The sequence below is a fragment of the Anopheles ziemanni genome, chromosome 2, assembly GCF_943734765.1.
Source record: "Anopheles ziemanni chromosome 2, idAnoZiCoDA_A2_x.2, whole genome shotgun sequence".
Lineage (NCBI taxonomy): Eukaryota > Metazoa > Arthropoda > Insecta > Diptera > Culicidae > Anopheles > Anopheles ziemanni.
Window position 1 is genome coordinate 13,784,440 of NC_080705.1, and position 16,410 is coordinate 13,800,849.

Below are 16,410 nucleotides of genomic sequence, written 5' to 3' on the forward strand. Positions count from 1 at the left end.
TTGGTTACGTTCGTAAAATAGTTTCACTGTTAGCAATACCCATTGGAACAGGTCCTCTTCGTTCCAGTTACCATCGGGTTTCCACTGCGACGTGTTTGCTTTTTTTTTTGTTTGCTACCCATCTATCGCAGGCTCAGCACCGTCGGTCAGCTGATATGGCATTCCGTTTCGAGTTTGGACCTCAAGCAAACACGATTTAAATTTGCAACGCACCAACCAGCGGTAAATGGACATTGTATTTGTGCAAGCTTACAGGTCTGGTCCGAGCGGCAGTCGGCATTTCAACCCCGGATGTAGACCGATGGCCGACGAATTGCATAGCAGGGGAAAATGGACCTTCTGGTGGTGGTTTTCTAGCTCGAACGAGTTTTGCCCTTTGATCGGCGAAACCATCCGGTCAAAGGCATACGGGATTTGCGGTACATTGAGTGGTGTTTCATTCAACCAATTCTTTGATTAACTTTGTTTCTAGAGCACGCTTTGAAGTTATCTGATTTTGAAATAAGAAGTAAAAGTCAATAAATGAATGAATCATTGTCAATTTAATGACAACTGAATTGAAATGATGATTTTAAGGCTATGCTTACATAAAGTATAAAAATACGATATGTTTGGGTTTTTTAAATGGAATAAAGATACATCAAAAATTAAAATTGAACAATAATTTGCTTTGCTCAAAGATAACATTGCAATCTGCGTGAACAGTATTTTACTTAAGTAAAAGTGACGATTTTTTATAACAATAAAATTAAAATTTTTAAATAAAGCAACTCATGCTTCTCCTGAAAACGATTTGATCTTCTTGCTGATCTCATAGGAAGATGCTCAACAACTTTAGATAGAAAACCATTCTATATCTCCAATTTCTATTAATTTATTAATGATGTTTGTTTGAAGCATGTTATACAATGAAAAAATATGGTATTGCTAAAAACTGTATTTCGGAGCATATCGCCTTTTGCGACTCTTTCTAGTTTTAACTAGCAGGTTTTTGATGCCCGTTAAGTGTTTCCCTTTTTTCCCCCAATAATTTCAGTATGTTTTTCTTTCTTCTCATCCCCTCCCCACCAAATCATAAAGGAAACAGAAAATTTGTTTAAAATTGGATTGTTTAATAATTTTAACTACTTAAAAGCTAAGCTTCGAATTGAACACATCTTCCGCTGGTATCACTCTAATACTTGGCCGGAGCCGGTGCGTGGTAAGCCGGGGCCGGGGCGTGGTGGGCCGGTGCGTGGTATGCCGGTGCCGGAGCGTGGTGGGCCGGAGCGTGGTAAGCCGGGGCCGGTGCGTGGTGAGCCGGTGCGTGGTAAGCTGGGGCCGGGGCGTGGTGGGCCGGAGCGGCATGATGGTAACCGCCGCCCTCATGTCCGTGGGCAGGGACGCAGGGCACGTGCGCAACGTTCGGGTGGCAGCTGAAGAGCAGGTTGGCGCCGCAAGGGACGTGTCCACCGTGGTGACCGCCGTGGTGGGCCGCTGGCTTGCCGTAGCCCTTCATGGGGTAGTCGGCCTGGGAGGAACCGAACGCCAACAGGACGGTAGCTGCTACGAGGACGAACTTCATCGTGAGAGTTGGATGCGGACGGTGAACGTAGTGCGTAGATGAACTGATTAGCGCTGCTGGCGATGTACTGATGAGTATCCGCTGAGTTGATCGACAATTTATAAGAGCCAACAATCGGTTCTCGTTTTGGGCGTAAAGTCGAAGTTATCAGCAAATTTTCAATTCAACCGATGTTGACCGATTTTCGTTTACCAAAATCGAACAGGTTATCAATCGTAACTTGCAGGGTTGAAAAAAGCAACGCTTTGCAGCTTTTTTACATAACCCGAATGGAATTTTATTTGCTTCAAATCGGTGGCATTTTTTTTTGTCAAGTGGTAAGTTAACAAAACTATGTCCAACAGAGTTTGGTAACATTTGTACATACAAAATTATCTGATGCAACATTAGTTATATTTTTTAATATTACACCCATTATCAAGGATGAACACCAAGTAATATTTTTTTGATATTATTGATTTTTTAATTTCTTTACTGAAAAATTATGGTAATGAATGAAGATAACAATAGGTATGGGGTTATACGAAATAAAACTCATCATCTGTCTATTGATAAAAGTAAAAACAAACTTAACAACAAATATTTAGTCAAATTAATGTTTGTAAATGATAGGATTATTACCATTTTTGTTGATCTTGTTGGTTATTATTTACAACCCACAATTATTTACATCCGCCAAAATACCCAGTTTCATAAATAAACCACAATGAATATATGTATTTTTCGCTACGTTAATGTTTGATTTTTGATAAAAATAATGGCAGCGAAATTCTCAGAATAAATAGTTATTTAAGGATTGTTAGACTATTTGTCGTATGGATAGTTTGTTCTGAACGTCGATTTTACCTGAACCATGCTATCATTACGAAAGGTCACTACTCGAAAATTTTCGAAGATGTATGTTTTGTAAATATGTAATTTGTAAATAAATTTGTCAATTTATTGGTGTTTGAAGAACCCTTTTTTTATTTACTCTAGATAACAATAGATGATATCATTGCTAATAAACTTTCATATGTCTGTGGCTGTGGCCCCGACTTTACTGCATTAGTTATAAAGTTTAACATACGAAAACATTTTTTTAAATAAATTAGAACCTTTTTCCTTCTCTGAGTTTTATAAATCGTATACCTTATCGACACTCGCGATGCTAGCATGAATGAGGGTTAGTCAATGAAAATGAAATGATCCCCATTCAATGACTCCATGAATGAAAATCGTTGTGGTTTTTTGACAAACTATGGAGCAAAATAAACTACACACATCTTTATAGTTTTCTTTAGGGATTTTTGCAATATTCAAAGTTATGTCAAAATTTTTAGATAAACAATTATTTTTCGATAAAGGCACTTCCGTTCATTTCTTAAATGCAAGAAAGTCGTGAAACTTTTCTAAATGTTGTGCATTGAAACGACTGCATCGAACTTTGCCGAAAATTTGTCCCTACGTTTCCATCTCCCTTCTATCTTCCACCAGCATACCTCCTTCCAGCCGAATACCTCTTTCCAGCCAACCTGCGAGTCAACCTGCGAGCCAACTTTTCCGCAACTCAGCTGTCCACGGCCTTTGGCTGGCCGAAAAGTAAGTCAACCTGTTTTTCTTATGGTGTCGATTGGTGTCGTCACAGAAGTAGCAAAAAATCAAGAATGTCATCACAAACAAACGGCCAACCATTTCCTGCTTACGAGTTCACATTTTCCTCGGCCGATAAACAAAGTGCCGCTGTTCAATAAACTGCCCAACCGCGGAAAGTGTTCCCCAAAAAAAAAAAACTGCTGACCCGGACACACATAAACATGCACACACCTATGTGGAGGAAAACCCGCGAATCGCGGGTAACGGAGTTGAGCCGGAGGACTATAAATACTGACCGCCGGCAACCGATCAGTATCAGTCACCGTTTGTTCTCACCCTTCAAACACAGCGCATTAGCCAGTGTAGCTTTTCCAAGTTCCTCTTCAAGTTCGGAAGAAAACCCACCAACACCTTCAGCAAAATGAACTCCATCGTTGCCGCAGTCATCCTTGCCGTCGCCGTCGTCGGAGCCCTGGCCGACTACCCAGCACCCAAGTACGAGGCCCCGAAGGCGTACGGACACGCCGCCCCGGCCCACCACGGCTACGCCGCCCCCGCTCCCCACCACGGTGGATACGCTCACCACTCCGCCCCGGTCGTCCACGCCTACGCCGCCAAGGCTCCCCATGTGAAGTGCGGCGCTAACCTGCTGGTCGGCTGCGCTCCCAACGTTGCCCACGTGCCCTGCGTGCCCGCCCACGGTGGCCACGGAGGATACGGTCACGCCGCCCCTGCTGCCCACCACGGTGGATACGGACACCACGCCCCGGCCGCCCACCACGGATACCGCTCGTTCTCCGAGGGAGAGCAGGCGTCCGCCTTCGACCTGGAGGAATAAGCGCAGCCCGCCGCACCCCCCCACACACACACACACTCACTGGACGGGACCCGAGGGCGCACCATGGGAGCCACACCTTCCGAGGGAGCCGGCGCGGGTCTCGGGCTAGCATCTCTGACCTCAGATGTCCACCGCAACGCCCAGCGTCGGAGGACATCACCGCGATGGATCAACGCATTCTGCTGATGTTTCAACCGCACACTGTTTAGTACGCTACACGATTTGAAGGGAAATAAAATTCATTACAATTACAAAACAAAACTCCTCTGCTCTCTTTTCACTTGGTGGGGGATTCAAGGGTGGGAAAACATGGAAAGAACATGGAAAGAAACATGAACTGTGGCGAATTGGAACAGACGATCTTCAAACAGATTTACTATGGTAAAGCTGAAAATGAATCTAATTCTTTTCACATTTACTCAACTTTAATTGAAAAATGCAATTTTCTAATTTTGTTTCACTTCTAAAAAAAGGTAAAGATGTGAACAAACAGTAAAAATAAATTTCCACCATTCAACCGTTGGTCATATTTGAACAGCGTGATGTATTTTCGCATCACTCTTTGCCCATCTCATTGGAATGTCGTTTCAATAAACCATTTAATTTGTCTGTAATTTTCTTTTTTTTGATCTAGTTTTCAAAGTTTTTCTTCAAACAGAAAAAACAAGTTTCAAGTAGAATGCACCCATGCCTTTGCAGAAAAAAAGGTGCTGACAAAACGGAAGCCCACCGATCGACAGCTGGTGGGTAGCAATTTAATTAAAATTAAATGTTTGCTTTTGATCGTGATCATCACCATCGTATCGATCGACACATAGAGCTGCTTTTTGCTTACTTATTTGATTCGGTGTTCCGTGCCACGAGCCGACATGCTCGTGCAGCGTACAGCGATGCCCATCGCCGCTTGGTACAGGTTTAATGGAAAAAGTTTTCAAAATTGTACGTAAAAGATGGATGGTGAACGAACGGGAGGGCACATGGAGCGCAAACTTTAGCGAATGTGCCATGTGGGAGTTTCGAACCGTACGGAGGTGGTTCTAATCCGTGCAGACGGATGGACAAAGTTTCGGTCGTTTGCTTACAAATTCTGCTGCATAAAATATGACATGGCGTACACGGTGCAGTTGCCGCACTTGAGGAAACCCCGGGAATCCAAGATACGAGCGGAATCGATTGAACCCCGTCGGATGGATGTGTCGTGCGGTGGAAAACTGTCCAAAACTAAACCCATCCATTTTCGATGATTGGTTGTGCGATTTAAAAGGGATGGGAGGAAAATGAGGAAAAGTGGCTCAAATCAGTGCATACCCACATAAAGTTTTCCGGCTTGAAAACTCGACGTTATGCGATGAAGTAGACACGTTTGATATTTTCTCATGAAACACATATTTCACATTGGAAGGTTTAACCATCGTGAATAATTTTCTAAGGTTCGTTGAAGTTCATCGAAACAATTATGATAAGTATATTTTTTGCGTAATGGTTCATTAAATGTCATGCCATGGTTTTACTTCATTACAACGCATTCCACAACAGCATTTCCTTTTGAAACAATAAAACCCAGCAAATCCACTTCCAATCATTACTTATTCAATTTTCCGTGATGCGCTCCGCTCGTCCGAACAATGGGCGGGCTTACACCGGAAAAATAAATCAGCGTCCATCATGGCTATGACATCGCCGGGCTGACAACCCGATCCTCGCTCTGTGGACCTCGGGAAATAATTCATTTTGAAAAACAAATTTATTTAAGCGCTACGCGAGAAAAAAGGATTTAAACGGACAGGAATGAAAGAGCCCTGCCGGAAGCCGTGGAAAACCAACAAACGACCCCCTCCCCCCACCCTCTCCCGGGGGGTTGGGTACACTTTAGAATAAAACGGGCAGAACCACAATCAACCGAGCAGCATCCTTGAGGCACAATAAGCAGTGTGTTTATTTTATGCTGAGAGCTTTCTTTTCTTCATTCATGGTATTTATTTTCCTCCTTCTTCTTTCGCTTTGGCGTCGCATCGTTGCCGGGGAAATTCCCCAACGCACAGGAGTCCGAATGAGTGAGGATTTTCCCTTCGGATACGGAATTCATAGTTCGAGCGTGCCGGAGCCTTACCATTCTTACTTGTTTCCGGCGGAGCGTTTACTTTTCTCAAGGACTGCAGATTAAACAGTCTGCTCCAGTTTCTTGAGGCGTTTGTTTTTCTTCACTTCAATCGTAACCGTTCCTTTGCCGGGGCCGAAGCCCGGCGCTCATTGCAGATGAAATGAAGAAAGATCCACCCATCCAAGGGCCAGTTATTTATCCAGTAAAAGCCCCCCGCACCGGGATGATTTGTGGTAGGGAAATAATTTAAATTTATTAAACTCACTCGCTTGCGTAATGCACTCGTCCCATCGATGTGATCTTCCAGGTCTGGCAGGTGATCTGGCCCCGGTGCCCGCATCAGTCCGCCGGCAGCATCAACCGGGAAATGTCCTGTGAACGAAAGCAAACAATCGCAATGCATGAGCGGGCGTATCATGGAAGAATAATAACGACGGGCGCACGCCACAGGATGGCGGTTTACGGGAAGCTCGCCCGTGAAACGTGCCAGCTGGGTCAATTTACGATTCAATTTATGTTACGGTAGAAAATATATTTCATTAATTAGCAAACGGTGGGCAGCCGGCAGCATGTTTGCCGAATGAATAAAAAATGGCGAATTATAAAAAGCACACATAAATTGGCTCAAACGAGGTGTATTTATGGGTGGGAAAGGCGGCGTTTCCCGCCCGCTTCCGGAACCGACACGGAGCGGTCTTGAAAGATGCATAAGAAATATCCAATTATCATACGGACGTGTACGGACGGGAGTGCCGGGGTGTTCTTTTCGTCCTTAATATGTGCGTTTGTTTTTCTACGGAAGCCCCAAACCATTCTACAGGTGGAAGCGCACTTTCTTAGAATCTTGATCCGAACGGTCGCCGCGTTTGAGTTGGGTCGGTTCGCTTTCGCACTGGTTTCCCTTCGCTTCGTCTTTCTGTGGCAATTTTCTTCCCCACTGGGAGACTGGAAAATTATTTAGTCATGTTTCGTTCTGGACGTTAACGTTGCTTAAAGTTGCTCGCTTTTTCTCGTCTGCCTTCTTGTCGTTTCATTTGTCGCTCGGTGCGTTTCATTCCGTTCTAGAGAGATTCCGCTCACGTAATGATATGAAAATTATGATAAACTCTGCGTGAATATTATAAGCAGCAGCGATCATTAAATTCGCATTCGAGGGTTCGTTTTATGTTTTTCTTCGCTTGCTCCACCGAACGGGAAGCTTAAGCCCGATGGGAGGAAAAAGCAAGTCAAAGTTGTGTCCTGTTAATATTGTGGAATACTAATGAAGAGCTTCTTCATTTCGTGTAGAAAGAAAAAGCTTACATGACATCCAAATCCATGCACAAGTTTTTGACTATAAGATAATGGTAAAAAGTCAATAAAGGGATAGTTTTTATGTTATATAATTTTTGTGTTGTAAGACTTAAAAAAACTGTGTCTTTATTCTACATGATTTAGGAAACTGAAGTGACTTCCTTTTCGAAACATCTTTAGTACACATTTTGGAATGGATTTAAAAAATCCCTATAAGTGATGACTAAGCTTGTTCAACTTAATATATGTTCGATTTGATTTTGGTGTTACCATCTATGAATTATTCACGTTCTTGTTTCGCTGCTAACGCGTGTACAGACGTACAGTCACGTAGAAGCATATGTTTTCGAAGCAAACGCCGAATGTCACCAACATTCGATGCATGATGTGGTGCTGCCTTCGAACTGATAAGATGACGCATCACTAACGGATCGATAAGATTATACCATTGCACAAGAAATCACTCCGGCTTAAAAGACTCGACGATTCGTCGTGAACCGTCTCGTTATATGTGTTTGCATTTTTTCCTTCTCCAGTTGTTCGTCGTTCCCCAATTCTAAGGCACTGTCGTGCTTAGTACTTCCAGCTTTTCTTCGAAAGAACGTATGATCCCTTTCACCTGCCGAGCAGTGCCCGTGCCCGTGGGCGATGTAACACCATCCACTCTTTTAAGGGTAAGGAAAATCTGAACGTTCGCCTGAAGTCAAATTATCTCACCACCGAGGGTTTTTTTTCTGGCCCCAACCCACGGTCCGGGAAAAAGGAAAAAAGGGGGCCTTCATGATCCTCGCAAATCATGTTTATTCAGCATCTTTCCAACCCCGGTGCCTGTTTATGATGGCGGTTTATGATGGCGGTGCTGGCAGCAGATTACCGAAATCGAAACTTCTTCGCACACGACGGAATTTTTTGATCCACCCTTGTGGAAAAGATGGCAGGAAGGACGCAGAGAAAAAACTGTAAAGAAAAAGGATAGGCGCAAAAGAACACGTGAAAAGAAACGGACCCACCGTCCGGGGGGAGGGTTTCCAATTTCTTCCCCGATACCATCGATATTGTGCACGAAAGGAAACAAAATTATCTTCCGATTCGGTGACTTTCGGTTTCGACATTTTTCTCGCCAGCCCCCGTTTTCAATCGCCTGCATACATCATCCCTAATGCCGTCCGCATCAGCAAGACACGCACACACACACACACACACACACACACACACACACACCAGGCCGGGGGTTTATCCGTTTGCCGGAGATTATACGGACCCGAGCCCGGGAAGGGATGAGACTGCGTCACAGTGAGAATGGATGGGCAAGGAGGAAAGGAACTAAACCCGGATATATCCTCCCCGAAAACGCGCCAGATTTGAACACACGCGCCAAATGAGCTGATATTTATGCATGCGCACACGCATGTACCAGAACATACACACACACACACACCCGGCGGCGATGGGCTGATACTCGGGCGTAACCATATTTTTATGAATTGTATTTACATATTTTACTCCCGCATGAACCCGGCAGCAACAGCGGTACCCGGGCGTTAGTGGCAGTTCCTTCCAAGAAAAAACCCACCCCCAGCCCCACCCACGCGCGTTGGGCGCAAAAGCGCGTCGAAATTTGATACAACACTTGCCAAACCGTGCGGTTCAGATTCGGGGAAAACCGTGAGATGCTGCGAGCGTTTGGCCATAAAGTTTACGAGTTTTTGGGTCAGAAATGGTGCGTTTTTTTCACTTTCTTGCACAACAGCAACAAAACTGGAGCCCTGTTTCTTACGCGGGCTTTCGCATCGGTGCTTCGGTTGTGTTCAGCAAATGTTGTTGATGTCTTCGAGCCATCTTACGAATTGTCGGTGGCTGGTGTCCTCTTTGTCCTCGAAAGGAACCTCTTTGGGTTGGAGTGGGGCATTCAAGGAGGGAAAAAAAGAAAAAAAGTATCTCACAGCCACTTCGCTGGCGCTATGGATGGTGCGGAAAAACTATGCAGTGGCACTATTTTCGCACCACACCAGCACACGACGATGGACAGTTTTATGCCCACATTTTTTTTCCTCCCGCAGTGGAGCGAAAGAGAGTGTTAGCGAGTGCGCGCCGGCTGCAACTTATGTTCCTTTATGTGAGGCTTTTTGTTGTTGTAGCGCGAGAAAGAACAGGGAAATCTACGCGAAAGGATTTTCACATTCAGGAAAAAAAGTGTTGGTGAGGATGGAAAAATAGTTTGAATATCTGACGCCATTCCGTTTGGTCGTCACGGTGGTGGGTTTTGGTAGAAGAGTTAGCGGAAGGCGATTCAGAAGTTCTGATACTTTAGTCTTCCACTTTTCCGGGACATAGCCCGTAGAATAGTGTAGGAAACACATAAATATAAAAAAGAAAAAAAAATAGCTAAGGCGAAACAAGTGGAAATTTTAGTATCCTTTGCGTCCCCCTCCCATTGTGGTTCCAGGGGTTTTTTTTTGAGTGAAAGTGTCAGGAGAAACGGTACCGTAATAAGGCGACCATTTGACTACTTTCCACGGCTATTAAATTGCTCTTTACCGATCGCTTACAACGCTCGTTTCGCTGTCAGATTCAATTTTCAACGGGCTTTCAGAGGGGGTTTCCGTCGTGAGCCCTTTTGCGGGGGAGACGGCAGGCATAAACCAGCCGAACGACACATTACACGAATAAAACACCAGCCCCTTGTATGTGTGTCCATGTGGGAAAACGAGGGTGGAAGGATGAGGGCACGTGAGGGGTAAGCAAACAGACCGACTGACTGACGGATGCGTGCATGGAAAAGCAGGATATGAAAACTCCCGGCACACAGTGCCCTTTGCCTTTCGCATCCCGTCGCGATGGTGATGTATGTGCATCGAGCATGACGACGACGACGACGACGACGCCGTCGACGCCAGCTACGATGTCGTAAAACTAACACCAATAAAAATTCAATCAAATTTCGATGGGTTTTCGATCGTCTCGAATGATTTCATTCGAACCGGTGCGATACATGTGGAAACGGCACGGTTGTGAAGCTATTCGCCTCCGCAGTTTTCCCGCTGTCTCGTTAGTCTGCCACAAAACAACACACACACACGTGGGGAACATCTTGCTTGCTTTCACTCGGTTGAAAATACAGCGAGAATCTGCTACGAAAATGTTGGAAGGAAAAGTGGGAAAAATAGACACACCAAACGATGGATCACTTTTACCATCCAACCCTAAAGATGCCCATTATGTGCTGGGTTGAGTGGACGCTCTAGCCAAATAGCATTTTCACGTTTCGCCATGAAATTTACATCTGCATCTAGTGGAAATAAGATGGGACGTAAAGCAGTGCGAAAATCCGAACTGGTATTAAAAAAGGCGGTTAAAGCATACCAATAAACCAAAAATTGTTGTTTAAAAACCACATTTTAAAAAGAATAACCTGCTAAACTTTGCTAATATCCATTAATCGTTTCACATTGTCTGCGCAATGCATACGTTAGAAGAATATAAAATAAATGGTATTTCATAATTTTGTTTTGTTTTAACAAATATTTTTCCAATAGAATGAATGTTTTCATCATTGACAAATAATGGAAGAAAAAGACTTGATTCGATTTCAATTTTAAATTGTAAAAACAAATTCTGCCTAACATGGGGTGAGTGGTTTGTCTGCGTTTTCGCTTATTTCCTGCATCATTTATATTCCAAATCGATCAATTTGCCTTTTTTGATGCGCAGAATTAATGAGATTTTGGATTGGAAATAATTTAAACGGAAAAATGTGTGTTTACAGCATCCTCTTCTGTGCGATTGATCGAAATATATTTCAATCGAGCTTGGTTGGAAAAGGTACACAGCATAGATTTGACTTTCCCTCAACATGTCTAGCATTGAAAGAAGGAGCAGAGGAGTGGGTAAAAAGTACTGTAAAGCACATCGGGATAAATTAGTCTCATTTTCAGACCGGCCGGCGTTAAACCGGAGGCCTTTGGCGCTTCTTCCCGGCGTTGGCGTATTGGGGACCATATCAGTGAGCATCTTTTCCTACCACTCAATCTCTTATCGTTCCCACCCCCACGCCGATGGGCTAAACTTCTTAAGCGACGGGAACATGTTGGCAGAAATTAATTTCAACCCACTTCACATTTTACTGCTCCCAATATGTTGCGGCGCTCGGTTGATCCGCCCGAAGGTTGGCAAAAGTTGGCCGTCAAATAATTTCGAGTATCGGGAAATTTGATGCGATCGCTCGTCGAATGGCTAGACGAAAGACCCGAGCCCCTGGGGGGAGAAGGAACAGCAGAAGGGCCCAAGGAAACACATATTTCTCAAACGGTGGTAATATTGCTGAGCCCGGGGAAAAACTTTCTCCGACGAATCTGCTCCCGAAGCAAACCGGCTGTGTTGGTGAACCGAATGGCACGGTTCGTGGTCGGTTCGAAAAAGCCTTCGGGGTGCCTTAGGAAAGGCTGGAACACTTAGGGTGAAAACCCGGCGAGAAGGAACGGTTGTTGGGTGCGGCTGACAAATGAGATCCATTGCGAAGTTCGAACGATGCCGCTTGAGTCAAATTGGTTATCATCCGAGTTGTGCCCTGGCAGCCGATCAGCGGCTACACTTCACAGTGGCCCGGCGGAAAACAGTGCCAGCAAACTACCCTCATTAGCTGCTCGGGGCTTCGGACAGCGCTTTCCCGGGGCAAGCAACGAACCCTCGCTGAAGAATTGCCGCCGATTGTTGAGCGATACTATCAAACTAATGGCAACAGCCGTTAACCTCTTGCGTGGGTTGTCTGGAAAAGAGTTTTTCGTCGAAGTTTTCCCCCTCGTCGGATGCCATATGATAGATCTTGTACGAGCGGGCAAACGAGGCAGAAAATTAATAGGCCAACCTGACAATCGAAGACGCAACTGAAAGCCTGTTCCTACAATCGGGCCGCTTCAGCACTTCCGGTTATGGGAAACAATAAAACACGGGCCAATTCGCATCCTGCACAGTTCCGATTACGATCCAATGTTTTTCCGGGACTGAGAAAATGACGAGCGAGAGGAAAAAAAACCTCGACAGTGCTGATGCTTCGGAAAACTCGGCTGCCCGAGATGGTGCCGAGATTTCCCGGGCAAACTTCCGTCAACCCGCTTCACTGATTTTCCGCTTCCGCTTCATGTTTGGCCGGGCCTGTCGGCAGGGTCCCAATGGGTGACCCAAATTTTGTGATAAATAATAAGCGAAAAGTTTTCCCCGCCCTCGCACGGATTTTCCTCCGCCGCCCATCATTTAATTTCGGACGGTCTGATGCCAATCGCATTTCGCTCCTGGATGGAGGCAAAACTTACATCTATTTTGTTTTGTATTTTGGACGAGCTTTTCCATCGGAAAAAGGCCTTGTCAGGAACAGACATCCGGGAAGCCTGAAAAAAAACCCACACACACACGCAGCAGAAAACTTTTCACTCCCGAATAGAACTTCGCGGGTGTTTTTGTTTGCTTCCTTATTTTCCCGTGTTTTCGTTTCTTTCGTCGACTTTTTCCCTCAATGCTTCATTCATTCGTACCAGAATCGCGCGACAAAAAACCCCAAGACGGTTGTTTGTTTTCTTATCACGAAAATCGATGTCACATTTTTTTTATCCCACCTTCAAGTCGTACGTCGTCTTACAGTGTCTCGAATGTCGTGTGTTTTTTTTTCGAAAGCAGCCTTGAGTGAGACGATGGATAGCGAAATTCTATCTAGACGCCTCGTTTGGCCGCACTCGACGGGAAACGTTGTTTTCGGCTCATGTTTTTCATCACCTCTGGTTTCTGATCATATCGCGAGCTATTTTGTTGTTGCTTCCTCTTGTTTTGCAACGCACCAAACCTATCCTCCATTGTGACACCGATTTCACTTGCGGTATAAGCGATGTTTTGAAAAACAGTTTTTACCCATGTGCGTGGTGTATCGTATTTCCGAGGGGCGATAACAACCGTGGTAAAGGAAAATCTAGCAACGAACTACTGCTCACGAACGGTTCCAATTTCATCTGCTTCGTGGATAGAGGCGATGTGCGAAAACAACTTAGCGATGTTAGGATAAGAGAAGAAACAAACACAACACACCGACCAAAGATACGACCAGAAGCGTGTCGCTGGAAATCGGAGTGGGATATAGTTTCAATTGGAAGGCATTAATTTAAAGAAGATAGCGCCTGGGTGGGAGGATTACACAAACCGAGCAGAAGACGACGTTGTGAACGAGGAATTGGATACGTTTTGTTTTTCGCGTGCGGATGTTGAAAATATGAGAAGCTTGTTTGCGCCAGGAGAAAGTTGTTTAACTGATCAAATGAATTTGTTGGTTTTCTTCTTTCGGTTAAGATTTTGGTTGTGGTTAGGTGGGGCGGAAAGTTGAAACCAAGCAATTGATTTCATGGAAGACAGACGATCCATCAGTCGCTCAAGAAAAGTTTCGGCGAAGGCTTGGGACAGAAGCTACAGGATTGATAAATTTGCTGTCAATATTTCATGTATTCTCATTGTGTATTTCAGGTTGTTAGCTGTCAGCAATTATTCGCTTTAAAATAGGAAATAAAAAAACCATATTCATGTCTATCTAACCATTCCTATAAACTCTTTGTGTAAATGAAGCAAAGACTTCAAGTATGAATTTCTTCTAAAGAGTATATAATTCTTTCTCTACGACAAATCTCATTCCAAACCCAAACTTGAGGATCAACATGATTGATAATTGAACTGTTTCAGTCAGTCCAAAGTCGTCAGACAATGCGTCTGATTCGTCCCGAAAAACTTAGGCTTACATTCCAACCCCGGTCAATGGCTTGGAACGTGAAAACTCGAACAAAAACCGTCAATCCGTGCCAATTTGTGTTGCCATTCCATCATCGACAAAAAATCCTCCTACGGCAGCAAAATTTGCGATCGAGCGTTAAACACATTCACCACTTATCGGACAACGCTGGTGTGAGACGGTGTCGAAAGTCATAAATATCGTCGGCGAACCCTTATTTTCGTGCCGCAAATCCGTCCTCCTCAGCGCAAAGTCGATGGTCGGAAAAACATATTGAACATCAGCAGAAGGCGCAAAAAACGAGGGGGGAGGAATATAAAGGATGAGTCCGAAGACAACAGCACGTGCACGAATGTGCACAATGTGTGCCGTGCAGGGAGGAGGGAAAAAAGCGTGAAAAACCAAACCAATCGAACGCTGTCACCAAGTTTTTGTCCCCCGACGATTCGTTGATCCCGCGGTCGAATCGTACGGTCGGTCGTTCGGCCAGAACCGAACTGCTGGGCCTAGGATTCAATTTCCCTTTTTGACGAACCATGTCTTCGCGTGCTAGGCAAGCAGATTTTGGGGCTGCGTTCGGTGCGTAATGCCGGGCAGGTCCGGAACTGGGTGCGTGTGCCTAGCAACAGATTTTTCATCGACAGTTTGGCACAGCGTACCGTTGTCGGTGCGACCGATCGACAGTACATTTCGGTTTGGAGCCACACTTGATAGGCTATAAATACTCCATCCGAGCGTCGGAAGAACTGCAATCGCAACGGAATTCGTACGCCGCAGGTGAATCGCATCAAAACCACCGGAAGTACCACGAACAAGATGCAGTCGGTCGTCGTAGCAGCTTTCGTGCTTCTGTGCGTGGCCGTTCTCGGCAGCATGGGCCAGTACGGAGGGTACGCACCGAAGCCGGTCTCCTATCAGCATCATGTCCAACGGACATCAGCGTATGCGTACGGAAAGCAAGAAGGTGGCCACGCGCCGTGTGGTGCACTTATGCTGTACGACTGTTCGTCCGACGTGGTACAGGTTCCGTGCGGTTTGGGACACCACCACCAAGGAGGAGGAGGAGGCCATCAGTATGGGGCGTATGACCATGGATGGAAATGAACGCGCAGACTGCGAGCCGTTGCTGGGGAGTTAGTGATTTGTGATAATAAATGGAGCCTCTCTTTAGAGCAATCTGCCCAAAAACCCAAAATAGCGAAGTGGAGTTTTCTCTGGCAAATAGTCCGAAAAGGAAAGTCCCAATATGGGTCGATCGTATTATCCAACGCGTGGCAGAGCGATAGCATAGCACTCGATGTCGATGCCGATGCTGCACGTTTTACCGCTTTTCCACGGCGTTTTCAGGCAGCTCTCGCCAACTAAAAATCAGAAAGCATCCGTTGGCATTCAAGTACGCAACGATTTTCTCCCGGATGAGTCTCGTCCTCGCGTACGATGCCAGTCCATTATCGGGGAAAAAAAGAGCTACCGATCGAATTATGAGCCATGTTCGTCCGGCCGACGGCGGTTTCGAGCAATCAATATGCGGCAGTAATTAATTCGGCGTCAATGTTTGGCGACAGTTTGCGAGCATACGGTGGATCCTGCGAAAGGATGCGCACTCGGAGGGTCGAGTCAAAAAACTGTCGGGAAAATAAGGAGGAACGGAAGGAAAAACACTACCCACGTTCCCGGAGATAGTCACACACACAACACACACTCCGAAACCCCGATGAATAATGCATAAAAAGGAGATGACAACCGGTCGGTAATGGGATATTGTCACTGATTTCATAATTAGTTCCCCGGATGCGTATCGGTGCATTTCCACCCCTCTTTTCCAGTCGTGTCGTCTTTTTCCAGCAACTTTTCTTTTTTACTCTTTGCAATCGATGAAATTGCGGGAAAACGAAAAATATTACCGAATGGAGGTTTGGGGTAAATAAATTTCGGATATAAATAAATATCATTATTGTTGGTCGGATGGTTTCTTTTTATCTTTAAATTTGATTCTTGGTGGAGGAGGTAATGTAGAAGGGAAACGAAATTTAATGGTGAATTGAACGATAATAATTATTGTGCAATCAGTTCGACGAACTCATTTCCAGTCATTTAACATATTACACTGAGACATTTACAAGTTGCCCGCAATAGATTATGCAATTAAAAGCAATTCTTTCAAACAGATAGTCTTATGCGAAAGTAATAAAATTAGATCAAAGAGAAATAACATTTGAATAATACAATTCAACCTATAAAACATTCAAGAAATCAATCAAGTAAACATAAAATGCAAT

At 44.8% G+C, this 16,410-nt stretch overlaps 1 protein-coding gene across 1 annotated transcript; it reads left to right on the top strand.

The window, feature by feature from the left end:
- Nucleotides 1–3,560: 3,560 nt before the first annotated feature.
- Nucleotides 3,561–3,977, top strand: LOC131282178 (vitelline membrane protein 15a-2-like). The gene has a single exon (XM_058311583.1). It carries the CDS (start codon nt 3,561–3,563, stop codon nt 3,975–3,977), a length of 417 nt encoding a protein of 138 aa, XP_058167566.1.
- The last annotated feature ends 12,433 nt before the right edge of the window (nt 3,978–16,410 follow it).